This window comes from Penicillium alfredii (assembly GCF_028826965.1).
Source record: "Penicillium alfredii strain IBT 34128 chromosome Unknown utg000011l_segment0_segment0, whole genome shotgun sequence".
NCBI classification, from domain to species: Eukaryota; Fungi; Ascomycota; class Eurotiomycetes; order Eurotiales; family Aspergillaceae; genus Penicillium; species Penicillium alfredii.
Window position 1 is genome coordinate 2,266,693 of NW_026622708.1, and position 24,886 is coordinate 2,291,578.

The 24,886-nt window shown below is 52.7% G+C and overlaps 10 protein-coding genes across 10 annotated transcripts; 3 read left to right on the forward strand and 7 right to left on the reverse strand.

Annotated features, from left to right (window-relative positions):
• Positions 1-1,202: 1,202 nt before the first annotated feature.
• Positions 1,203-1,845, reverse strand: NUU61_009275 (uncharacterized protein; the record flags this gene model as incomplete). Its single annotated transcript, XM_056659800.1, has 2 exons — positions 1,203-1,683; positions 1,841-1,845. 2 exons carry the CDS (start codon positions 1,843-1,845, stop codon positions 1,203-1,205), a joined length of 486 nt encoding a protein of 161 aa, XP_056508093.1.
• Positions 1,846-2,065: 220 nt separating this feature from the next.
• Positions 2,066-4,319, reverse strand: NUU61_009276 (transcription factor domain-containing protein; the record flags this gene model as incomplete). The annotated part of the gene is made up of 2 exons (XM_056659801.1): positions 2,066-2,660; positions 2,716-4,319. The coding sequence occupies 2 exons, from the start codon at positions 4,317-4,319 to the stop codon at positions 2,066-2,068; spliced, it is 2,199 nt and encodes a 732-aa protein (XP_056508094.1).
• Positions 4,320-5,100: 781 nt separating this feature from the next.
• pab1 (polyadenylate-binding protein) lies at positions 5,101-7,463 on the reverse strand (the record flags this gene model as incomplete). Its single annotated transcript, XM_056659802.1, has 3 exons — positions 5,101-5,248; positions 5,313-5,911; positions 5,982-7,463. 3 exons carry the CDS (start codon positions 7,461-7,463, stop codon positions 5,101-5,103), a joined length of 2,229 nt encoding a protein of 742 aa, XP_056508095.1.
• Positions 7,464-8,444: 981 nt separating this feature from the next.
• NUU61_009278 (HECT-type E3 ubiquitin-protein ligase) lies at positions 8,445-12,254 on the reverse strand (the record flags this gene model as incomplete). Its single annotated transcript, XM_056659803.1, has 3 exons — positions 8,445-9,116; positions 9,181-10,186; positions 10,240-12,254. The coding sequence occupies 3 exons, from the start codon at positions 12,252-12,254 to the stop codon at positions 8,445-8,447; spliced, it is 3,693 nt and encodes a 1,230-aa protein (XP_056508096.1).
• Positions 12,255-12,951: 697 nt separating this feature from the next.
• Positions 12,952-13,399, reverse strand: NUU61_009279 (mitochondrial 54S ribosomal protein mL41; the record flags this gene model as incomplete). Its single annotated transcript, XM_056659804.1, has 2 exons — positions 12,952-13,167; positions 13,220-13,399. 2 exons carry the CDS (start codon positions 13,397-13,399, stop codon positions 12,952-12,954), a joined length of 396 nt encoding a protein of 131 aa, XP_056508097.1.
• A 263-nt stretch (positions 13,400-13,662) lies between these two features.
• On the forward strand, positions 13,663-16,921 carry NUU61_009280 (UTP14 family protein; the record flags this gene model as incomplete). The annotated part of the gene is made up of 3 exons (XM_056659805.1): positions 13,663-16,347; positions 16,403-16,581; positions 16,813-16,921. The coding sequence occupies 3 exons, from the start codon at positions 13,663-13,665 to the stop codon at positions 16,919-16,921; spliced, it is 2,973 nt and encodes a 990-aa protein (XP_056508098.1).
• Positions 16,922-17,607: 686 nt separating this feature from the next.
• Positions 17,608-20,566, forward strand: NUU61_009281 (glucan endo-1,3-beta-D-glucosidase; the record flags this gene model as incomplete). The annotated part of the gene is made up of 7 exons (XM_056659806.1): positions 17,608-17,808; positions 17,865-18,096; positions 18,146-18,276; positions 18,332-20,056; positions 20,114-20,175; positions 20,226-20,485; positions 20,547-20,566. 7 exons carry the CDS (start codon positions 17,608-17,610, stop codon positions 20,564-20,566), a joined length of 2,631 nt encoding a protein of 876 aa, XP_056508099.1.
• Positions 20,567-21,573: 1,007 nt separating this feature from the next.
• On the reverse strand, positions 21,574-21,921 carry NUU61_009282 (uncharacterized protein; the record flags this gene model as incomplete). The annotated part of the gene is made up of 1 exon (XM_056659807.1): positions 21,574-21,921. The coding sequence occupies one exon, from the start codon at positions 21,919-21,921 to the stop codon at positions 21,574-21,576; it is 348 nt and encodes a 115-aa protein (XP_056508100.1).
• A 1,074-nt stretch (positions 21,922-22,995) lies between these two features.
• NUU61_009283 (uncharacterized protein) lies at positions 22,996-23,340 on the forward strand (the record flags this gene model as incomplete). The annotated part of the gene is made up of 2 exons (XM_056659808.1): positions 22,996-23,112; positions 23,155-23,340. The coding sequence occupies 2 exons, from the start codon at positions 22,996-22,998 to the stop codon at positions 23,338-23,340; spliced, it is 303 nt and encodes a 100-aa protein (XP_056508101.1).
• Positions 23,341-23,648: 308 nt separating this feature from the next.
• On the reverse strand, positions 23,649-24,695 carry NUU61_009284 (uncharacterized protein; the record flags this gene model as incomplete). The annotated part of the gene is made up of 1 exon (XM_056659809.1): positions 23,649-24,695. One exon carries the CDS (start codon positions 24,693-24,695, stop codon positions 23,649-23,651), a length of 1,047 nt encoding a protein of 348 aa, XP_056508102.1.
• Between the last annotated feature and the right edge of the window lie 191 nt (positions 24,696-24,886).

Consider the following 24,886-nt stretch of genomic DNA (forward strand, 5'->3'; position numbering starts at 1 on the left):
GCTTTGTGTGGCTTGTAGATCTGATTTCGCGATGAAGCAAATCGAAAAGGAATCCTTTCTCGTAGGGCTTTCACCTACCTGCTCGATGTAGATAATCTCCGAGACGATCGCAGAAAAGAATTCTTCGCAGGAACGATGGCACATGCACGCGATGCAAAGAGAGGTCTTGACAGGAAGACTCTCTGTTGGTTGTCGTAAGCGGCGTAAATGTAGTAGATCCCCGGATGCGCCCTGTTAGGACAACCCGGGGGAACCAGAGCGCATCGTTCTAGAACGATAGAAACAGATGTCTCGGGTGCAATCGACGACCATGTCATTCTGAATGCCGTTGCCCGGTTCGCCCAGGACTCGGGACTCTTCACTTTCTCGCAGCAGAGAAGAGTTGTTGGACCCCCGTTGGCCCCTGGTTGGAGAGCCCCATGCGCCGACTGAATCCTTCGATTGTCCTGCTATTAACAAATCTATGAGAAATTTCAATTGCCGAACGTGCTCAACGGGATGACGGAAGTGGATGGCGAGTTGGAGATTTTTAAGAGCTGGTGGTCGTCGTCGAGATGGAATTGCAAGATATCATTCTCTCTCTCTCTCTCTCTCTCTCTCGCTTGCTTTCACCAAATCCCATACTATAATCACCTCCCTGTGGGTGTGCTGCCCTTGGCCAAAATGTCTCTTCGTTGCAGTCCTGGCATCATGCCCATTTTTGCCTTGGGCCATATTGTGCCCGCGTTGGGTGCCATCCACAGTGCCACGGGGTCCTACCAATGCCCCATCGCCGTGCTAGGCATGGTTGGCCTGACCATCGGCCTTGTTGATGGTACGAATCCGACGAAATCCATCTTAGGCACTGCCCTTCTTCTGGTGCATGGCGAATACTAACAGGGTGTCTATTTGTAATAGCATACGATTCCTTTAAAGATATACCAGTCCCAGAGCGGCCGCGCAACTGGTCATATAAGATCTGGATCGCCAGCCTGACCTTCGCCTGGCTTTTTTGTGTCTTCTACAGCGGCATCCAGACTGTGATCCGCACCCAGGTCTTCCTGATTGTGGGTCTCTCCTGGAAGGTGCCATGCATCCCAATGGTATCAAGGTCGAAGGGTGTGTATTTGGCAACGCCCAAGGACACGGTGAGTTTTCCACTCCTCTCTCTCTCAACAAACGTAGAAATGCATGAATGCCTTATGAGATCCTTGGGGAGTCCTTCAGTCAGCTAATATATTCAATAGCTCCGCGAGGCCAAGTCCCTCTTCGTCGCCGTCTGCATGGGTTTCTTCACTGCAGACGCAGTGATGTTCCACTTCTGCCACGGCCCCAACGCCACATGCAGCCAGGAATCGCTGCGGACCAAGAGCCTGGGCCTGGCAATTCTCTATCACTTCTTCCGCGAGACCGCCAACGACACGCGCGACATCGCCGAGGACACCCACAACAGCATGAAGACGCTGCCCGTGCGCCTTGGCAAGACCAACACCATCACGCTGATGACGGTGCTGGGACTCATTTCGGATCTGTTCCTCACCGGTGCCATGGTCAGCACCAGCAGCGGTCTCCGGCTCAACCCGTCTTTGGCGATGGAGAGCGCGATGCGCGTGGGCCTTACTATGGGCGCGTACTGGAAGATTTTGAACTATCCTCGCGAAAATGGCTGGGCTTGGGGTGCCATGGCCCTCTTGGGGTTGACTCCTGTGCTGTGGGCTCAGTCGTCTCTGCTCAGCTCATCTAAGCAGGGATTTGGTGTATTTCAGTGCATCTCTAACTGGAGGACTTTGCTCTGCTTCTTGCATAGCACCAGGGAAATTCCTGGGATATGACGAAGGCCGAAACTTTTGAATGAGTGAACCCCATAATTTGGGAGTGGGTGGGAGACTGGATACGGCAGTCGATAGAGATTTCAAAGACATGGAAGGAGCGGAAGGGCATAGAGCATAGACTTTATAAAACTATTTACATTAATGACGTTAAATGAGGGAATGAAAACAGAAAAGCTCTCTCTCGAGATATTATTCAAACCTTCATTCTGACCACGACTCACTTTTCCAATATCCTTAAGGTGGCCTACCTATGCTTAAAAGCTCGGGTATTGCTGTCCAGTAATATCAAAAAGCGAATCGAAATTGGCTCCCTGGAGTAAATCCGCCATATTCAAGTCAAAGTTCGACCCGCCAGGGAACGGGTCAGAGTCAGCATTCTGAAAATTCAGCTCGAGAGACGACGGCGTCTCAGCGAGCAAGACGTCCGCGCTCACCCCTGCTGGATCGGCAGACCCCGCAGGAATAGATGTGGATCCGTATCCACCGGCGAGAGGAGTCTGTGCATCGGGATTTATACTTAGGGATGGATGTAGAGTTTCTAGTTGACTCGGGCTGTATTGTCTTGCTCGACGAGATGGTCCAGCGGATGGGCTGCCATCCTGTTGTGTCTCATTCTGTGAGAGTCTGTGCGAGGGAGAATGTTGTTGAACGATAACCGAATGATCGTTCGAAGTCGAGTGCCGTTCAAGAATCCTAGTCGCATAGGCCTGGGATTTTGCTGCACTCTCTCGGTGGGGATCTGTTCGCCCGATCCTCATGGACAAGACTGAGAGTGCATTGTGGCACTGCTTGGCTGTCTCCCACTGGGTAGACATGAGACGTAGATATTCGGAGCACTCGTCGATTTCTCTGATCAAAGTAAGCAGCGTGTACCATAGAGAACAATGAAAGGTTTTTCACATACTGTAAACCTTTGGCGAGAACATATTGGTTGAGCTGACACGCAAAAGCTAGGACCAACCCCGACATCCACGCCGCCGATAGGAATCCCGGCCAAAACAACGCTTGTCGGCTCGCAACCTGGGTTCTCAGCGCGGATAGGATAGCGCGAGCGGCACCAATGCAGGTCTGCAGCCCCGAGCAAAACTCCGCGGTGGACGGATCTATTGACAAAGAGGGCCGGTGAATAATCAAGATGAGGTGTTGGTACAGCACCGTGAAGAAAGGACCAAAGTCAAAAGAGACATCGGTTGTCGAAGAATCATCATGTTTCTTCCCGATGTTCTTCGCTTGCAGATCGAGTGGCAGGTTGTTCCACCACTTGTGAACGTCGGTCACAAGGAATAGAACGGCACTTCGGCGGACAGAACGGACGAGAATGGACTTGTGGAAAAGCTCCAGTGCCCGACCGGTTAAGGTACCTGAATTCACATAACTTGCAAGTACACCCTCCCTTCCAGGAGTGTGACTTTGGTGCTCATCCCCGGTAGCACTGTGGACAGACCGGGAAGGCTGGCCGTCGCCAGCACCGTTGGTTTCATGTTCTGATGGTTGTTGCCCTTCAAAATAACCGGCTATGGCAGTGTTTGCTGCTTGGGTGTCTGAGACTGCGCTTCTAGCCCGCCGAGGAGAATGTATTTCACGAGCTGCAGGGAGACACACATCGATATCTGAATCCTGTATGCCAAGAGGAAGACCGAGTGCTTGGCTCAGGTACCGGTCAATAGCGTAGGCACACCAAAAGATCCTCTTGCGCAGCTGTCGATCATGCGAAGATAGCTCTTTATACCGGAACGGGCATCGATGCAAGCCCGCGTGAAACATACAGCGCAAGACACATCCACCAACGGTAGACGCCGGGCGCAGAGACATGATGGCAACCAAGTACACCTGAGCCGCCAGGAGTGCCTGAAGAGACACGATATCATGGCAGGATGAAAGAGAGCCAAGTAGAGAGCTGATACTGGCGGGTGATTGGATCTTGCAAGCGGGCGAGAGAGGCAGCTCCGGGCGAAGCAGACTGCCCAGGTTGAACACGCATTGGAGAATCGTCGTCCAGCAGGAGCTGCGATGATGATCCAAGGGCGGCTCCGCGGCAGAGGGCTCAGGGCTGCTGCTAGAAGAGTACAGGCTCTGCATCGCCTGCAGGAAGGTGGGGCCATGCAGGAACGGGAACAGCGGATGCCAGACTTTGAAATACACAATCATCAGGTCCTTGGCCAAATCCAGTGGCGGCGCGCTGCCCAGAGCGGCAGCCACGGCTGGGTCGTAAGCCCATTTGGCTGGGGATTCGCTTTCTTTGGCGGATAGCGCATGGTCCGTTTGAGAGGACGCGGTGCGTGGCCGCTTTGCGCGAGGCAAGTCCTCGGCTCCCACGAGGGTGTCTTCGGCTGTTGGGAAGTCTGCCGTGGATGAGCCAGAGGCATCCAGGCCATTGGAGAATGCCCGCTTGACTGTGTTGATGAAGTAGACTCCGCTGGAACTGCCGACAAATTGACTGTCCTCGTTGGAGTGCGCCGTCAAGGATCCGATTTCGGATGATTCAGGTACGAATTCCGGTGACTCCATCGTCTCCGGTGCATTGCGGGAAGCTCCAGTGCTATAGCAGTTCACGTCTTGGTCCACAATTTCATCTCGTCCGAGTTGAGATGCTTAATCAGCACCGTCTTCATCCTGGATATCACGAGGAAGCAGTCGATGAATATTACCTAGGTAGTAAGAGTTGACGAGAACTTCCTCAGACTTCTCAAGCAATCGGAGCATATCGTATCCTAGCTATCTCATTCATTCTCCAGGATCGGCGAACAAGTCATAACTCTATGTTACACTCTTGGAGAAAAAAGATATGGGAATAGGAAGAGAAAAAATGTCACAACTCCCACCCCGTAAAAAAGGAAGTGCACAAGACCCAGATAAAAACTCAAGTCATAAGATAGACCCCAAATCCAACGCCTGAAGGAAAGAGAAAAAGCCACTTTTACCGACCCAACTGCTTCCGTGCCTGTCCCCGAAAGTTATGTCCCATCGAGACCCATCAGGTAGAGCTCAACACCAAGAGTACGAAGGAGATGAGAAATTTTTGAAAACCGAATGTCGTGCCACGTTCAAGAAACACCAGTAGGTGACTGCCTAACACAAGAACTTTTCAAACCGAGGGATATCAGGATCAGAGGGGAAGATAAAAAAGGTGAAAAGGTGGAAAGTGGAAACATAGGAGAGGGTGAAATAAAAAATAGAAAGAGAAAAAAGAAAGTCATCAAAAACGTGCATCCAAGATTTCCGAGCGGTCAGAGCGCAACTGGGACGAATATCCCACTTTGCGATGCGTTCGAGGATGGAGACGCGTAGTTTACGACTTGTTCTCCTCCGTCGAAGCCTCCTTGGCGGCCTCCTTGGAGTCAGTCGCCTCGCCCTCGGTACCCTTGTTCTTCATGTACTCGTCATAAACGCTAAGAGCCTCGTCGACCTTGGCGCGCAGAGCCTCATCGTCCTCAAGCCTAGTGAACATTGTTAGCAAACCCGCGCCTCGCAGAAACAAGGAGCAAACCAAGAGTCACTTACAGGCCAATCAGCTCGGTGTTGTCCATCTCCAGAAGCATACCGGTGATCTTGCCGGCCAGCTCGGGCTGCTGAGCCTGGATCTTGGGGTAGAGAGCCTCGCCGAGCATCTGCTTTTGCTGGGCCGGGGGAGCAGAGGTGAGGGCCTGGGTGACACCACCAGCCTCATCACGACCAGCAGGCTGACCAGCAGCGGGAGCGGGCTGGCCACGGCCACGACCCATCTGAGGACCACCACGACCGTATCCGGGACCGCCACGCATACCCTGGCCCATCGGCATACCCGGGACCTGGCCACGGCCACCACCGCCACGTCCGAAAGCCTGAACCTGAGCCATGGGGTAACCCATGCCGTTGGGAATTCCACCGGGGCCCTGCATTCCCATGGGCATACCCTGGAAGTTAGGAGGAATTTGCTGGTTGGGGCCCATGCCGCGGCCACCCTGCTGACCGGGGAAGGGACCGGGGAACTGGCCAGGGCGTCCACCGGGGATGCCAGCCATGACCATACCGGGCTGGGGAGGGAAAGCCAGACCACCACGACCACCACCAGGAATGAAACCTTGCTGGCCAGGGCCGTAGTAAACGGCAGGCTGCATGAACTAGAGATGAAATTAGACGTTGGCAAGAGACACAAACAGGAAAAAATAAAAATAAAAATAAAAAACTTACAGGCTGGGGCATGCCAGCGGCGGCAGCGGCTTGCTGCTGACGGATGGTGTTGCGAGCCTGGATGCTAGCCTCGAGCTGGCTGCGACGGACATCCTTGCGCTGAGCGAGGGCCACATACAGGGGCTTGCCATTGACCATGCGCTGGTTCATCTCGGTGACAGCCTTGGAGGCCTCGTCGGGGCTGCTGAAGCACACGAAGCCGAAGCCCTTGCTCTTTCCAAAGCCCTTTTTCTCGCCCTTCTTGGACTCGTCATCCTGGTCCTCCTGGGACTCCTTCTCCTCGGTCTTCTCGGTCTTCTCGCCCTCGGTCTTGGGCTCCTCGCCCTCCTTGGCGGCCTCCTTCTCCTTGTCGGAGTCGGGAGTTGGGGTGCGCTCAATCGCGGAGTCTCGCATCACCTTGGCCGAGGTGATGGTGCCGTAGGGAGTGAAGAGGTCACGCAGCTTGTCGTCATCAACGTCATCTGTCAGGTTCTTGACGTAGAGGTTGACACCCTGGTACTTGGAAGCCTTCTCCATACGGGCAGCCTCGTACTGCTTCCGCAGCTCCTCCTCACGCTCGTGCTTCTTCTGAGCACGGCCGACGTAAAGCTTCTGGCTCTTGATATCCTTCTCGTTCATCGCTTCGACGGCGGCCTGCGCACTTTCGTGGGTGGAGTAGTTGACGAAGCCGAAGCCACGGCTCTTGCCCTCCTGGTCGTGGCTAAGGGTGGCCGAGGTGATCTCACCGAACTTCTCGAACATGGTACGGAACTCCTCGTCGGAGATCTCCTGGTCGAGGTTCTTGATGTAGATGTTAGTGAAGTTGGCCTTCATCTCCTCGAACTTGCTCTGGCGGTCCTTCTTGGAGATGTGGTGGCCCACGAAGACCTTCTTGTCGTTCAGCAGCATGCCGTTGACGTGCTTGATGGCGTTGTTTGCAGCATCAGCAGTCTCGTAGTGGACGAAACCGTAACCCTTGGAGTTGCCAAACTCATCCTGGGCGACCTTGCAGCTGAGAATGTTGCCAAAGGCCGCGAAGGTGTCGTGGAGAGCCTTGTTGTCGATCGCGTTGTCGAGGTTCTTGATGAAGACGTTGCCCTGGCCAGTCTTACGCAGAGCGGGGTCACGCTGAGACCACATGATACGGCAGGGCTTGCCCTTGATCAAAGTGTAGTTCAGGTCCTCCAGCGCGCGCTCACCGTCGGCCGTGTTGTTGTAGTTGACGTAGGCATAGCCGAGGGAGCGGCGGGTCACAGCGTCACGGCAAACACGGATCGATGCGACCTGGCCAATCGAGGAGAAAAGCTCGTAGAGCATGGCCTCGGTCACGGAGGTGTCGAGTTCACCGACATAGAGGGAGGCCGAGTGGGGCTGAGTGCTGGGGGTAGCAGCACCATCGTCAGTACTGGCCTCGGGAGCGGCGGCGGCAGGGGCACCGTTGGCCTCGGGGGTGCCGTTGACAGTGTTGTCAGTGACGGGAGCGGTAGCGGCTTCGGCAGACATTTTGAGTGCTGTTGTTACTGAGGGAGGGGAAATTTTTAGCAGGTGCTCGAGTCTGTTGTGGGGGGGGGGAGTGAGGTAAAAGAAAAATCAAAAGGGAAGTTCAAAGAGGTGACACCGCAGACCATGCAGCCTCTTTGACAAGAAGTCATAAAGCAGATGAGCAGGACGAGGGCACGTACAGCAGGGTGTCCACGAGAAGAAGGGCTTGGAGAGATTATGCACAGATCAAAGCACACTGGGAAGCAATCAGTGGATTACCCCAAGCTTGGCGCATCAAGTCCCGACAGCGAGTGACTCTTTTAATCTTTTCGAGCGAAAAGAAACTGATTGTAGAAGAGGAGGGGGGCGAAAGTGATGCGACTAACCAGATGAGAGAAGTGGAAGGAGAAGGCGGTCGTGAGAAAATCTTCCACACAACAGACCGCACAACGGAGGGATGAGATAAGATAACTGTGTGTGTTTTTTCTGAGATTTTTCAGGTTTTTTTGGGGATTTTTGTTTTTCTTTCGATAAAGATTCGAAAGGAAAAGGAAGAAGTTCCCTAAAGAAAGAGAGAAACGAAGACTCGAGGGGGAGACAGTGGATGAAGAAAGGAAAGAAAAGGGAAAAAAAAAAAGAGTCGATCAAAGGCAGCCAATTCGGGCGTTCTGGAAAACTCAGTGAGGGAGGGGCACTAGTCTCAATGGGGAATTTCTTGCTTGCCGCTTTACGTGCTTGTGAAAAGACTCGGGTGTCATGGATTTCACGAGAATAGCTAAAAGACAGAAATCGAAAATTAAGTGAGAAAGAAATTGACAGACAGGCTATTCGACCACTCTTGAACAATACCAAGAGGATCTCAGGCCTTCATTCATCTACATGGACACAACACACCAATCAACGCCTGTAGATTGCCTCGACGCCGATGCTATGGATCTACAAACACAAAGAAATAGAGCAATCAAAGAAAAGAAAAGAAAAAACATTCCCCGAAACACCAACTTAACTCAGATCAAACCCGGCCCCCGAGCTCACCGCATATAACAGCTTGGTTCGGAGCATGTCGGCACTAGTATAACGCGGCAACTTCAACAGGTTGACGCATGTACTTGTGCTCGGTAGTCGCTCCTGGTCCTCGCTGGAGTCGCGAATACTGAACCGGGGGTTCAGGTGGCTGAAACCTAGCAGTGGAGCACGCGGGGTCGACGTGACAAAACGCAGCACCTTCTGCCGGTCTTCATTGTTCATGCTGTGCATGACCTCCCAGAAAAGCCGGATGGTTGGGTGCTCCTGGTGATCGTCGCCGATCGTGTACACACCCCCGTACAGCGTGTTCCGCCGCAGGTCCTCAACGTCAATCTCTCCGGTCTCACCACTCACCAGGGTTTGCAGCTCAGACTGGTTGAACATGGACAGCCAGCTGGGCTGGATGATCTGCCCCAAGCCCTGCAGGAAGGCATTGGTTTGCAGAGAAGGCTGCAACTGGAGACGATACCGGGCAACACAGGAGATGTACACCAGCCGGTTCTGGTTTGTAACGGCTGTGCTTGAGCCATGGGGCTTGAGCTCTTTTGTCACCGTATGCTTTGTCGATCCGTCTGTCGGGATCGTATCGGTGACGGTGAAGTCGAGAGCGAAGTCCTCGACATTGCCGGGATAGTTTTTCAGTTGCAGCTAAATAAGAGGGAAGCAAGAGTTAGCAAGGAAGCTCAAGGTGCACGGGGTATCAAACACTCACAAGCCCCTGGTAAAGTCCCTCGTCGAGATCCCTCAAATCATTTACATTGGCGCGGTACGACGACTCCCTGACGGCGGATCCAGAGCCCCCAGTCAATGCCCATTTCAAAAGGAAAAATGGCGCGAAGTGAACATCAACCAAGATCCCTTCGTAGAGACACTTTCCGATCACCCGGCCGAGGAATTCATAGCGGCGAAGCAGAGCGCGAATTTCAGCTGTCCAGTAAACGGAGGATTCGGGCGATCGACTTTCGTGGAGGGTCTTCTTGAGATGTTCGACAGCGACTGGGTTCGGGTAGAGCAAATGGTGGTCATTCTCCACAAACATGCTCGATTTATCGTCGGTCTTGAAGGCCTCGGAGATAACGCTGGTTAAAAACTCCTTCGTTACCCCACCGCCATCAATACCCGCCTCCATGTTGCCAAACTGGTCAATAAAACTGATCTGGATTGGCTCTTTGAGGCCGTCGCCCAACGTGTAGAATTGGGAAAATGCGTCGTCAAACACGCTCCCTCGTCGAATATCAGCATGATGCCGAGCCAGGATATCTTGGCCAGACGGTTGGCCATGAAGATGTTGACCCGTAGTCTGGGCTACGAACATGCGCCACATATCTGAGTCAACGTATCCATTCCGACGATACTTCTGATCCCGAATAATAAATTCGCGAAAGATCTGCACGCGGGTCGTAAAGGGAACAAAGAACGGAACGTTTCGAAGGATCTCAAGACGGGGTATAACGTGCCCCAGAAGTCTTCTCCGGGAATTTTGTAATTGACGGAGACTCGAGGCTTCGTTGCGCATAGCCCATTGAGCGTGGCTAGTACCGGCCAGGCCGAAGGGTTCGAATGCATCCTCATCCATAAGGTCAGGATCTGTGGCATCCTCGCCTTCATCTTGAAATTCACGCCGCCTCTCTTCTTCCTCTACGACGGCCTGAGTGAAATGCTCGATGTCAAATCGCGTGGTAAGCCAGTGATCGTGAGGAAGAAATCTCCGCCGCGAACTAAACAAACTGTGAGTATCATTCATCTCACTGTGACGTCTAAGTTAACTTACTCTCGTTCGTAGATCATTCTCAGCAGTCCAGTCACGATGCCCTTGAAGTACTCCAGGGGGATCCCCGTCACTCCTGGCAGATCACCGTTTTGAGATCTCTGATCTCCATCCGGAGGCATCGGGGACTTCGGCAGACGTTGAGACGTTCTGTTAAAGTAGCTGCCAATATCCACGAGATTCTGCTGGCTGGCTTCTTCGGGAACCAGGTCCGCGGAGTTCCAGTAGAGGGTGAAGGCGAGGTTTTTGAGGAATAGAGACAACTCCTTGACGTCTTGCAGTGGCAACGCACTTTCCTTGGTCCACGAGATATGTTGAGTTTCCGAAGCCGTAAATGAAGCTGCCTGAGAGAAGAATTCTTCGTCATCCATGACTTTCAAGACGAAAGTGTACAGCTCAAGGAAGAGCAGGATGATTGTCCACTGCTGATTGCGTTCGGAAAATGGAATTTGGATAGGCAAAGCCATGTCCATCTGAGGCTGCAACAATGAGAGGACACTGTCGGGGTCATTCTTGATGGATTCGAAGACTTGACTAGATCTCGATGCCTGCCAGAAGTACTTGATCGCTGGAATCCTTGCGTCCGACCGGCCAGCGAGCGGTCCCTCTGAAGGGGCCGAGCCTAAGTACAACCACATTCGAATTTCATCTCCTCGTCGAGGGAAAACCCTCAGCAAATTCAGTGCGTATGTGGCAAGGATCTTGGTCTCCTTCGATGCCCCAGAGTTGGTATTTGCCAGGTCAGCCTGGGATACATTGGAGGATCGGATCCGAGAAAGCAATCCGGTGACACTGTTTTGGTTCGCAAGGCTCATGATCTGGTCTTTGATGAATGGGGGCAAAGGTTTATCTTCGCTCGACGTGTCTTCAACCATCAGACGTGATGTGATATGAGAAGCCATCGAGGTCAGCAACTCAGACACCACAGCCACAAATTCCAGCTCCGGAGCCTGAGAATTTTCCTGGGCTCCAAGTGCATATCTATGAAAGAAAACCAGATAGGATAGCACCCAGAGACGAGTCTCTGTATCATCCAGAGTGCGAGAACTGCCCCCGGTGGAAGCAAGACAGGACCCCACCGCCGAAGCAAGCATTTTGTAGTTGATTTGACGGGACAGTTCATCAAGCGATCCCAGGTACATTTGAAGATCAGGGACACTGAGGTATGAAGTAGCGAACGCCTCATATGCCGACAATGTCTCCGAGGTGATGGGTTTGAGCAGGGAAATAACAGCCTCAACCATTTTTCCAGAAGTCAATTCAATACTGTGAAAGGTATGAGTGAGCCTCAGCGTCAAGGACGCCATCGTGGTGTAATAGAGGTGCCCTATTGCCGCCATTTTCTTCGGTATCAAGCGGGTCAAAAACACCGCCATCTCTAACAGAGGAGTCACTGTGCTCGGTACCTCCCACAAGAGTTGCTCCCTTCTCGGGCCTAGTATCTGAAGGATGGCAGCAGCGAACCGCTTCAACAGCTCGGTCCATTCGCCTTCTGTAGCGATCGTAGGGAGGGAGTGGAAGGTCTGGACAAATGCATCGGAGAAATACACCAAGCGAAATGCATCATCGGACTGCCGTGAGTGGCCCACAAATTGGACCAGGAGTCTCAGTTGAGACAAACACTGCTCCGCAGTCGCATATGGTGCGGGTGGCTGCAACCGATGCGAGATGTGATCAGGCCTCGTTGGCGACGTCTCGGGGCCATTTTTCATGGCCCTTTCTTCCCTTATTCTTTCATTCACATCCCACTCAAGTCTAAAAATTTGGTAGGTGCCTTTTCGGTTGTGATAACCTCGCCAAACCCGCTGAATGAGTCGGCTTGCAGCCTGTCGGTCTCTCTCTTCTTGTCTCAAAGCTCGCTCCTGCTGTGCAATAGCGACGGCACTCTGGGGGTTCGTGGCATGCGGTGTCTGTCTGCTCGGGGAGTTGCTCGGGAATGCAGCGAAAGGATTTGTGGTTCGGCCACGGAGGTTCACCTGCCGCGGACGACGAGCGTCACCGGTGAAGGAATGGAACATGGTGACTTTCGTTTTCAAGTTGGAGAGATAACAAGGCAGGCTGAAAGGATGCAATGAAAGGTCGCTAGAAATACAAAAAACAACGGAACAGCACACTCATCTCAAAGGCTTGGAGCATGGAGGAGATGTTTGAAGAACTATGACATGCGCTGAGTACGATACGGGCGTCCCAATTGCGAGCTTATCGCATATATCCACGGGCCACGCACGAGATTGGTGAGTGTTCAGGGCGGAGAGTGAGCTATTTCCACGCACCTCATTGCCACACACTCGAGGAAGATTCTGGTGACTTTCTCAGGCTACAAGGCAAAGTCCATGGCTAACAAGGCACTCTCATATGTGGTATATTGTTTCTAGGAGCTGTCTGAACATCAATGACAATATATGGTTATCCCATCCCGAAGTCAAAAACCCTGAGGGAGTGGGCACCAAGTAGATATATCCATTGACACCTCATATGGGTTCCAGTTAGGTCGAATTTCCATTGGAAAGGGAAGGGTTATAATACACGGATGATGCGGTCGGCCAGCGAGCAGGGGAGAAGGTAAAGCAGGAGGCGGGAGTGGTAATTGGACAGCTGTGCGGCACAGTCGAGGGCTCATTGAGGACGGCCTCTGCATGCCAGTCAGACTGCGTTCGTTGTTCTGAAAGGAGTCAAACACTGACTCTCAGCTTTAATCCATAGCCATTGTCCAAATCATGTTGAGATTCCCCGACCCTGAGCATTGCGCTGCTCCTTCGCCTCGCGCTCTTGACGGCTGTCATAATCACCGGGGTTGTCATCGGCCCATTTTTGAAGAAAGTCGATACCCTGGAAGCCTGCAAGAGCCTTGACAGTCTTACCACCCTGCTCCACCTCCTTCCAGTATTCATCCTTGGTCGGTTCCATGCGTTTCGTCACAAAAGGAGTAAGCTTTGTTCATGTTAGTTAGACAATTCTTGAAGCTGTGTATTACAGAACCAACCTTGAACGTCGACATTTCAGGGACTATATAATTGCGGATTTTGCTCCTGTCGAGCTGGTAACTGCCGTTCTTGCGGAAAGAACCCATCGAGCCAGTCCGGTTTCCCTTGTAGTAGCCGCCATTGACTTGCTTGGTTGTCAAGCGCAAGCGCGCCATCATTGGTTGTGAAGGTTTGACCATTGTGGTAGCGAAGGGTGGGTGTCGAGAGGATGTCGAGGGGAAGAGGGAAGGTGGACGGGGAAGTTGGCAAAAGTCGGGTCGGAGAGCGCTGATCGCCGAGAACTTTTTTTTCCCTCAAAACGCTTCACCACTTTGCTGAACCCCCACCCAGCTCACAGAGATCGGATTTTTTTTTTTTTTTTTGGTCTTTGCAAAATCGCTTAATTCTGAACTAAAGCTGGTGTTACTTTTCAATTTCCTGGAAGAGTTTTGCTCTCGCAATCATGCCTCGCAAGCAGACTCAGTCACGAGGTCCGAAAGACCGGTCTACCCAAAAACCGGCACCCAAGCGAAAGAACGGACGGGCGCTGGACGCACTCTCTATTGCTGAAGAGCAAGTTCCTACAAAACTGGGAGTCCGGCGCAACCGCTTGGGCCACTCTGATGATTGGTCCCATCGCAAAAGACATTCGGGCCGCGACGAAGACGACGAAGACGACGACGAAGAGGGTCCAACCCATAAACGCCGCCGAACCGAGGGATCTGACGGTGGAAGCGATAGCGAGGGCCACGAGTGGAAGCTGGGACAAGTGGACAGCGACGATGACAGCGAGCTGGACAGTGACGAGGCTCTGGGCGAGAGTGACGAGGAGAGGTTCGAGGGCTTCACTTTCCGCGGAAGCTCGTCCAACCAGTCCAAGCCTAACCCGAAGAGAACTGCTGCTGCATCAAAGAAACGTCCCGAGATCAGCTTGTCCGAAGACGTCGAAGAATCCGAGGACGAAAAATCTGGTGAGGATGAAGAAGACGGTGACTTGGGAGAAGACGCCGTCGACCTCGCCACTGCTTGGGATATGAATACAGCTGCAGAGGAGGAGGAAGCCAAGAGGGCGGCTGCAAAAACCAAAAAGGCCGCAGCAGGAGATGAAAGTGAAGAGGACTCGGGGTCAGAGGGCGACAGTGAAGAAGATCTCAGTGATGACTCTGGTTTGTCTGTGTCGGACGATGATGCCGATAGCTCCAATACACAAGGGTTGTCGAAACTACAAGACTTTGTCAAATCGATGGAGACCAAAGGAACTTCGAAACGCCCGCAGAAGTCCCAAGAAGCAGACAAGCCTACGGAATACGGATTGACGTCTACTAACAAGTTGACTGTTGCTGATCTACTGCCCTCGATTACCGACTCTCGTCTCAAAAACTCGCTTAAACATGTCGATTCGGATCCTCAGACATCCAAGTCGGGAATCCCGGGGAAGCTCGACGCTCCCCTGGCGAAACGACAGCAGGATCGACTCGACCGGGCCGCTGCCTATGATAAGAGCAAAGAAACCCTCAATCGGTGGCTTGAGACCGTCAAAGCCAATCGCCGGGCCGAACACCTCATGTTCCCTCTCCCCGATCCTGACGCCCAACACTCCCATCGCATGGACATTGCCAAGCCGCAAACGGACTTGGAAGGCACCATTCAGAATATTCTTGTGGAGAGCGGACTAGCTGAAGCTGGGGGCAATTCGGCCGAGAGCCAAGTTCAAGGCTTTGAAGAGCTAAAATCTCGCCAGTTGCCTGTGGAAGAGATCCAGGCCCGGCAAGCAGAACTACGGAAGCGACGTGACCTGCTCTTCCGGGAGGAAGTGCGCGCTAAACGGATCAAGAAAATCAAGAGCAAGTCATATCGCCGGGTTCATCGCAAAGAACGCGAGAGGCTGGAGCAGCAAGAACGACAAGCACTTCTGGAGGCGGGTGTGGATCTGGACGAAAACGAGAAGGAGAAGAACGAGCGACAGAGAGCTGAAGCTCGGATGGGCTCCAAGCACCGGGAAAGTAAATGGGCGAAGAGCTTGAAGCAAACGGGTCGAACTGCCTGGGATGAAGACGCTCGCAATAGTGCGGCCGATCTCGCACAAAGAGAGGAAGAGCTACGAAAGAGAATCGAAGGGAAGCGCGTGTCTCATGGCGACGACGACTACTTGGGATCTTCTAGCTCCGAATCAGAGGATGAAGATCGTTGGCAGGAAGATGGGTCTGATATGGAAAAGCGGAAATTGCGTCGAAAACTGAGTGCTCTCGAGGCTGATGTCGCCGATGAGGACATCAAGGGACCCCACTCGAATCTCTTTGCCATGAAGTTTATGCAAAATGCCGACGCCGCACGTAAGGAACAGAACGACGCGGAAATCCGAAAACTGAACCGTGAGCTGCACGGGGAGGAATCACAGTCAGAGGCCGAATCTGAGGTCGGTCGACGAAAGTTTGGCCAATCCGCGAAGCCTGGAACCAAGTCCAAGGCAAAGTCCTTGCCCAAGAATGAATTTGAGGAAGCTGCGGGCTCGGATGATGAGGCGCAATCAGCGGAAGATCAGGATGTGGACATTGTCGTCGACCGTCCCTCCAAGCAAAAGCCAGCGCCCTCGGCTGCAAAACCTGCTTCGCGATCCTCAAACAAAGCTTCCACCAAGTCCAATGACCACGTTGAAAACGAGAACCCATGGCTGGTTCAAACAGAGCGAACCAACCGTCGCCGGGCAGGCCCCGACACCCAAGAGACTGTGGATATTTTGCTCGATGACCAACCACAAAAGAATGCCCGTGCCGATGATCGTGGCAAGAAGGGCAAGACTGCAAAGGCTGTCCCCGCCAAATCACATACTGTTGGCGAGAACGATAGCGACGATGAGGACAACGTGCTTGTTCTGCTTAAGAACCATGACCTGGTGAAGAGGGCCTTTGCTGGCGATGAGGTTGTGCAAGATTTCGAACAAGAAAAGATGGACACTGTTGAGGACGAGGGCGACAAAGTTGTCGACAACACGCTCCCCGGATGGGGCAGTTGGGCTGGTGACGGGATCAGCAAGAAGCAGCAGAAGAAACAGAAGCGATTCCTGACCACCGAGCAGGGAGTGAAGCCCGAGCACCGGAAGGACGCCAAACTCTCGCGGGTCATCATCAATGAAAAACGAGTCAAGAAGGTAAGACCAATCTCTATCATGGCCAGTTTACGAACCACTGCTTACCCTGTCTTAGAACACCAAGTACATGGCCAGCCAGCTTCCTCACCAGTTCGAAACGCGACAACAATACGAGCGGTCGCTCCGCTTGCCACTGGGCCCCGAGTGGTCTACGAAAGAAACGTACCAGAGTGGAACCAAGCCTCGGGTTATGGTCAAGCAGGGCATCATCAAGCCGATGGAGAAGCCGGCATTGTGAGTGTATCTGTGGTTTGGTTACCTGTAGATATCTATATATTTGGGCTGGATATACATCTGGCATCCCTAGAGTCGGGCATGGTCCATGGAACGCCACACCTTGTTTTTTTCTCTTTCACAAAAGCATTTCAATTGAACTCATCCTGTACAATGCACTCTATTGGTACTCCATTTGTAGAACCGAACTATATCTTTGGCTCCTGAATCGTGTTGCACTTGACTCTATAGTCGTCTACATGGCGTGCAACCCGTCACACAGAGCAACCCCATCGAGTCTGGTGACGATCCCAATGGCACTGGAATGCCCGTCAAGGCCGAACCGGCTGATCTGAGCTGATCGACCCGTGGTTTTGCCCGGTGATTCACAGCGTTGACTTGGCGCTCCACAACGGTGTTGCCTGGCCGCGACTCATAAATCGCCTAATTCAACACCTCCATCTCCAATCAAACCATTCAATTCACGCCGGCCAAGTCCATTCAGGTCAGATTCCCATTTATGCAGCTGAAGTACATCCATTGAAGGACTGTTGACGCCGCGCATTCCTCGTAGTGGGGACAACCTCGCCTGGTGTGTGCACACCCCCTGCCAATAACGCGGGTTGTTTTTGCTCGCCTCGCGCCCTACATTGCTGGCCGGGAGACGGCTCTGCGATTCGCATCTCCGCCTGTTATCCTGTTCTTCTATCGGGGCAAAAGAAGTCTGGTTCCGAGGAGGATCGACAGCCGGGAATTCTTGCTGTAAACCACCCACAACAAACCAGGCGTCTGATCCGCCATCTGGAGCTGGCGCACCAGGAGAATCTGGAGTGCTCCAGGAATTCATAGCACATACTTGTAAGTCCACATCCCTCGATTTCGGGTTCTTTTTCCTTTCTGCTAGTTTCGAGTCGTCTTGGGACGGAAGTGTGTATCTGCTCGAGTTCATCTCCCTGTATGGAATGAATTGAGGCATAGATCTGGCTTTCTAACCCCCCCCCCCGTCTCGACACTTGGTGCTATTGTGTTTCCAATTGGCTTCTAGCCATGGAATTCAGGTCAAAATGGAAGGCTGCAGCCATACTGACATGGCTTTTAGCCACTGAAACCGCCTATTCTCTCCCCAAGCAAGTGGAGAGTGCAGAGAGTATCTTGCAAAAGACTGCTGCAGAACCGACGACATCTTTTAAGACCCAGTATCCGCCAGATAACGCGGAAGATCGGCTGCTGATCCCTCAAACGAAGCCTGTGAGTCTGGTTGAGGCTTACCGATTTGTAGGGACAGTGTTGACACTGTACAACAGGCCTATCGGACAGCGTTGGACCACGAGGGCCGTCCCTCGCAACTTCCGTTTCCGACTGTCAATGTGCCTCACTTCCTGGACGGGTTGACTGGATTGATCTCTCCGCCTGAGTCGGCAACTGCGTCTGTTGCGCAGGACAAACCGCTTCCCTCAACTACCGCGGAAGATACGAAACCTGAAGTCCCTTCACCAACAAGCACTACGGACGAGAAGCCTGCCACTCCCATCAAAGGTAGGAATGATATCCGTCGGTATGTGCGGTCGCCGCTAACTTGTACAAGGCTACGCCAATACTGGTCACCCAGATCATCCTTCCACCATGGCCCACCAGGACATCTTCCACCCGGTGGCACGAAGTCCAATCCCTCCACATATCCAAATCAGACATGACCACCCTGTGGAGAACAAGCATGTGAGTACTACTCCCCTTCGCAACAATGCGTGGTCCCTCTGACCCACTATGATAGGCGAATACCACAGGCCCAATTGAAACCAACAAGTTCTACGCCGGTCTGTTCTTAGGATCCCAGACCAATGCCAGTTTCACCCAGCCTTATTCTCTGGCTTGGTCTAAGGGTGGCGGATCGCTTAAGAGCTGGGGTATGGCAGTTTCCCACGTGGAGAGCCACCTGCTTGCGTATGGTCCAAAGAACCACAAGATTCCCGGTGACCCGGTCGAATATTATATCAATCCCGTTAGCCTTCAGCACGTCATTCTATCCGCAACCGAGCTGGATAAGTCCAGTATCCTGAACACCGAGAACGCCAAAGCTTTCTCGGCTCAAGCTGTGCTGAGGCGATCCGGGGGCTCTTCCAAGAAAATCACGTTTCCAGTCGTCCAGGGCATGGGCTATGTGACTGCTGTGTACGATGACCTGCAGCCGCTGATTGAGAGCGGTGTTTTCTTCCGCAAGGTTGTCAGTGCTGGTTCCCCTCGGAAGGGTGTCTTTAAGTACCAAGTATTCCTCGAAGACAACACCACCTGGCTTCTCTATGCTACGCCTGCCAACGGCCAGGATCCAGATCTGAAACTGGTATCAAAGGCAAACCTCCGCGGTCCGCGTGGATTTTCTGGCACGATCCAGGTCGCCAAGAACCCTGCCGGCCACTCTGGGGAGAAGTTCTATGATAACTCATCCGGTGTCTATCCGGTGGAAGGACATATATCTGGCTCCGTCTCCGGTGATACCGGCACATACAGTCTTTCATGGACCAAGGCCGGAAAGGACGCCCACGGCACCCCTCTGATCATGTTTGCCCTTCCCCATCATTTCCAGTCTTTCGACCACAGCACCAGGGGACGCGCAACCGACATTCACCTCCGGAGTACGACTAAAGGCAATACTACAGCTGTGATCGGAGAGCACTGGATCATGAGCGAGCCCCACCTCCCCATTGACATGGGATTCGCCCCGTGGTCGCCTACCCATGGCAACATCCAGGATCTTTCCGCGGCTGCTCAGAAAGTCATCCTCCAGGTGGCTCCCCACGAATTAAAGCAGGACATGGAAGGCCAAACGAATCTCAACAGCATGTACTACAGTGGCAAGGCACTGAGCAAATTTGCGACTTTGGTCTACACAGTCAACCAGCTTGGAAACAATGTGGAGCTCGCGACTGAGGCCTTCCAGGAATTGAAAAAATGCTTTGCTCGCTTTGTGAACAACCAGCAACAGTACCCACTTGCGTACGATGCCGTCTGGAAGGGTGTTGTGTCGACCGCTGGTTACAAGGGCGACCTGAATGCTGATTTCGGGAACACTGCCTACAACGACCACCACTTCCATTACGGCTACTTCATCCAAGCTGCCGCCATTATCGGGGCTCTCGACCCGAGCTGGCTGACAGCCAACAAGGAGTGGGTCAACATGCTGGTGCGCGACGCTGGAAACTCAGTGGAGGATGATCCTCACTTCCCTTTCTCTCGCTCGTTCGACTGGTACAATGGTCACTCCTGGGCAAAGGGCCTTTTGGAGTCCTTCGATGGAAAGGACGAGGAATCCACTTCGGAGGACACCATGTTCGCCTACGCCGTGAAGATGTGGGGACGTACGACCGGGGATTCCAGCATGGAAGCCCGTGGCAACATGATGCTGGGAATTATGAAGCGATCTCTCCAAAGCTACTTTCTCATGGAAAGCGACAACATCCACCAGCCGTCGAATTTCACCGCCAACAAGGTGACTGGTATTGTAAGTGTCGTTGATCGCCTTCGTCCGCGAAAGAGCCGCTACTAATCACTTTTATAGCTGTTCGAGAACAAGGTGGACCACACCACCTACTTTGGTAATAACCTTGAATACATTCAAGGGTAAGACCCTTATATTTTGCTTCTTCTCCGCGCCATCTGACATGTTCCAGAATCCATATGTTGCCTCTCCTGCCAAACTCGGCCTACACTCGCAACCAAGAGTTTGTCAAGCAGGAGTGGAATGCGTTGTTTGGACCCCACGCCTCCACCCCTGCTTCCAAGGTGGTTGGTGGTTGGAAGGGGGTTCTGTACGCCAATCTTGCGCTCATCAACCCGAAGGCATCATGGGAGTTCTTTGCATCCCCTCACTTTGACTATAGCTGGATCGACGGCGGTGCTTCACGCACGTGGTATCTGGCATTTGCTGCCGGTAAGTTTCTTACCGTCCTCGATTTTCTGTCAAGGCTCTGGACAAAGCTGACTCGATGTAGGTTTGGGTGGAGCTCCTTAGGCTCTCTATTTTTTTTCTCTCTCTCTTTTATGCAGGTATTTTATGATGTCGTATTGGGGTATCGCTTCCAAACCCGAAATTCTTTGCTGTGGAGCTTGTTTCTTGTTTGGGGGATTTCCTGGTAGCTATTATCAGTGAGTCGGTATATATGAAAGCGCCAGGTGGTTACGAAGAGTTACGCACTGTTCAATATTCGATAGCAGTAAGATCAATTTGGCTGGACGACCCACCTAAAAACACGCCTAATGTAAACTCATCTCGACTCGGGCGTCCTTCCTGGTCTTCACTTTTTCCAACAGGGTATAACAGAATCCTTCGCCCCCAAGCTATTCCGGACGAGTATAAATTCGTGATACTCAGCGAGTGGGGCCGTTACCTCAAGGCTGCATCTTTGTAAGATTTCAGACCTTTCACCAGAATGGCGTTGGGTGAAGATGGCTGTTGGTTAGTTAGGGCTTGGGCGTGGCCTGCGGTGATGGTATATACCTCTAATATTTCTTGGAGAGTGTACCCATGGATCCTTTTTTGAGGGGGGGTTTCTTCTTCCAACGATGGTTTACTTTGCGGGATTGTGGAATCCACTGATCAACAGGTCAGCAACCTTCCAAGGTTAGTTAGTTGCTAACGTATGAGTAGTGGTATCTTAATGTCTTTCCCGGTATAGACCAAACAAAAAGAGTCAGCTTCGCGAGAAAAGAACTGTTTCTGATTGGAACCCCCCTAGCGGACGCATGCAAGAATACTCCGTAAAAGCCCTCGGTTTCCAATTCCTTCTGACGTTCTCCATTTCTTTCTTGTTTCCCCTTGGTCTCCCAAACGGGCAGGGCTTTTTTTTTTTTTTTTTGATATCTACATCTACACACACACACACACATATATATATAAAGAAAAGAAAAGGAAATGAAGCTCAACAACCTCGCCCTCCTGGGTCTCATCGGAGGAGCCTTCGCTCTTCCAGCCCCTGATGGCGGCTGCCCGGAGCCCACGATCTTCGCCACCCCACGGGTTTACAACCTTGAGACGTCGACGCACACGCAGACCGTGACCCACGAAGTGTCACACTGGCAAGTGATGACCGCCACGCGAACCTTCAAGGCCGGCACCGCCAGCACCAACACCAAACCCGTGCCCAAGAACCCCAAGTCCAGCAGTACGGTCACGGCGACGCCCAAGCGCACCTGGACGCCTACTTTCACGCCTGCGGCCACGTTCTCCCCCGCCGTGACCTCTGGCGCTGTCGCGTCCGGAGCCGCGGCCTCGGGCTTGCAGAAGCGTGACCAGTGCGAGACCGTCAAGACTCTCAGCGCTATCACCGTCGGCGATAGCACAATCATCACCACGACCACCACCCACATCACTAACTTCGTCTTCTATGGCCCTGTCGTCACCGTTGACCCGCCCGTCGCGCCGCACACTTCTTCTGCTGGCCGTCACCCGTTGTCGGCGAAGAATAGGCCTTCTGGTCGCCCCACTGGTCGTCCTACTGGCTGGCCTACCGGTCGTCCTAACTGGGCTACCGGCTGGAATGCTCCTTCGCCGAAGCCCTCCACGTCCTCCAACAAGCCGTTTTTCTAGGCGAATGAGGACTGACGAGTGAGCGCGTGAGCGAATGTGTGTGTGTTTGTGTGTATTTTCTTCGAACGAGTTATGGATTCATCCATAATGCTTTTAATGCCGCTTTTGTACACGCCTGAGATGGACCCTGTATCTGGAACTGCACTTGCCGGTATAGAACGTTAAAATGAATAGATCTGTGTACTTTTCAACATGACTTTTTAGTAATTTTAGTAGCATAGTAGCAACAGCAAGAATATTCTTTTGAGCCCCAAAGTACTCGACATGAAACATGGCAGTCCGAGATGAATGATGTCTAGAACGACCATGTTTATCCAAGCATGGATATTACTTCCTCTGATTCTTGATCCTCGAAGAAATAATATTGAATGCACTCTGGTAATGTCTTTTATTTCCAAATAGAGTATATAGTATTTTCTCTCCACTTTCTACTTTGTGTACGCTTCATGATGACATCGTCAACAAACTCATCAATTCATCGCAAGAGACTCGTTTGGCCTAATTCAGCGAGAGAGGGAGACATGGGGGATAAAATAAGCAACGTGTTCAGGTGGCAATTTTTCCGTCGGACCTTCCCGAGACTGTACTGCCTCAGTCTGAAGAGATTCGCGGCCAAATATGCTAAATCGCTCGAATGCTCGGCTCGTACGTATTCACTGCATGATCCTGTTAATGTCCCCGAGATGCGGGACCTCGTCTTGAGTCCAGGAAAAGCTGGCATCTCCGTTGCAGGGAAAAAAAAAAAGAAGAAGAACAGGAAGCAAAAGAGACCACGACCAACATCCACAAAAACCAAAAAGCCTCGAGTCAATCCCATACCCACCAGCACACCAGCCCACCCATCAGCTCACCACATGTCCCTCCGTCCCAAGCGCACTTTCAACCCACGCAACATCCAGCTCCCCATCGACATAATCATGCTAATCCTCGACTGGCTCGTCAACCGACGGGAGATCCTAGCTGTGCTCTGGGTTTTTCCACAGTGGTACGACAGTATCCCGCAACAATACTAGAAAGCGCCGTTTCGAAAGGACTTCCTCATAGGGCGGGAGGAGGCGCTGCCGGCTGCGACGACGCTGAACTGGCGGCGCTTCTATCTGGATATCGATGAGCGGTTGGCTCTGGCGGAATCGGTGGCGTATTGTGAAAATTGTGAAGGGGACTGCGAAGCTTTTCTTGGAGTTGGTTGCTCAGGATAGGGCTGAGGATGGGTTGGAAACTTGTTGATGACATACTTTGATTGGGTGAGGATTGTGTATCCTAGGTGATGCAATGCTTTATAGAGGATAGTATGTCAGTCCCAGGTTATGTAGTTCTTAGGGTTTCAAATAAATAGACTTAGTCTGCTTGTTGCTCGTTTTAAATGAGATCTGTGGAAGAATGCATTGTGGAATATAGGTCTAATGGAATAAGAGCACCCCAAAGGCAATTGATCAATAAAAGCCAGCCATCTCATCCCAGTATTCTTCCCCTCCCAAACAAGAATGGCTCTGAAACAGATCGATGCCTATTCTGCAGCCCGTGGAAGCTCCAGATCCACCACCCACGGCGCATTCCGCGGCTGATACGCCACGGTATTGATGCTGGCATTGACAAACAGAGTCTCCGCACCAAACTGCAGCTGCTGTTCTCCCTGCGAGCTCATATCATAAAATGCTCCACGGTTCTCCATCATTTCCTCTGGGTCAGTAGGTACGGGCTCGAGCTTGACCCCCCGCTCTGCCTCGGCATCCCAGATGCCCCGCAGTGCACCCCAGCCTTCGTGGATATGCCCGAACACATGGATCCGTGGCCGGGAACGACCCGCTGCACGCAAGAGGTGCACGCAGCCAACATGCATACCGGGTCCCACCCGGTCCAGAACTCCCTCCGGAGGGCCGTGGGTCAAGAGGAAATCAATGGCCGGGTGATCGGGGACGGGGTTTTGAGGTGGGGGTGTAGTCGTAGTGGAGGAAGAAGAAGACTCGGGAGGATTGAAACGGTCCTCGTTGCGCTTATATGAAAACGCCCAGTTACAGAACTCGGGCTGATAGGGTGACGCATACACCGTGAAAGTTGCGCCAGTGGAGAGCGTAAAGGAGTGCACGCCTTCCTCGAGATAGCGGATGCCCGCCGCGCGGGCCTCGTCGTTTGTATACAGGTCCTGAGCGCGCTGGACATATGCCCGCACATCTTCCGGGCGGGATCCAGGGTCGGAAGCCTTGCTTTGGGGGGTGTAGATGGCGTCTTTTTCTTCAGTGAGAACGTCGCCGAGGCCCAGGAGCTCGGGATGCCGGTGACGCCGGTACCCGCCGCGCATGAAGTAGTCTTCGTCGAGAGTGACGTCGTGGTTGCCGGCGATGACGAGCTTGAGCTCGGCATCGGCTTTTTTGAGCATGGCGATCATCGCCTCGTGCTCGACGCGGTACCCCACCTTCGTGAGGTCGCCCGCATGGAGCAGGATGTTGGCCGTGGGGAGTGGGTGGCGGTAGGCATTCCAGGTGTACTGGCGCGGGTTGGGAGCACAGGTGTGCGTGTCGGATATCATACACACCCGGGTTTTGATGCCCGTCATCTTGCCTTGGGTGTGTAGATTTGGGTTGGTGGAAAGAGTTGAAGAAGCGGAACTGAGAGGGTAAAGTGGGAGAATGGCAGGGGCCAACTCCCCCGGCAGTGCCCAGGTATACATCCATGCCCGATCTACAAAGGCTTACAGTAATACCAACCAAGCAAAAAAGTAACAACTAGGAATCATTCCCATGGATT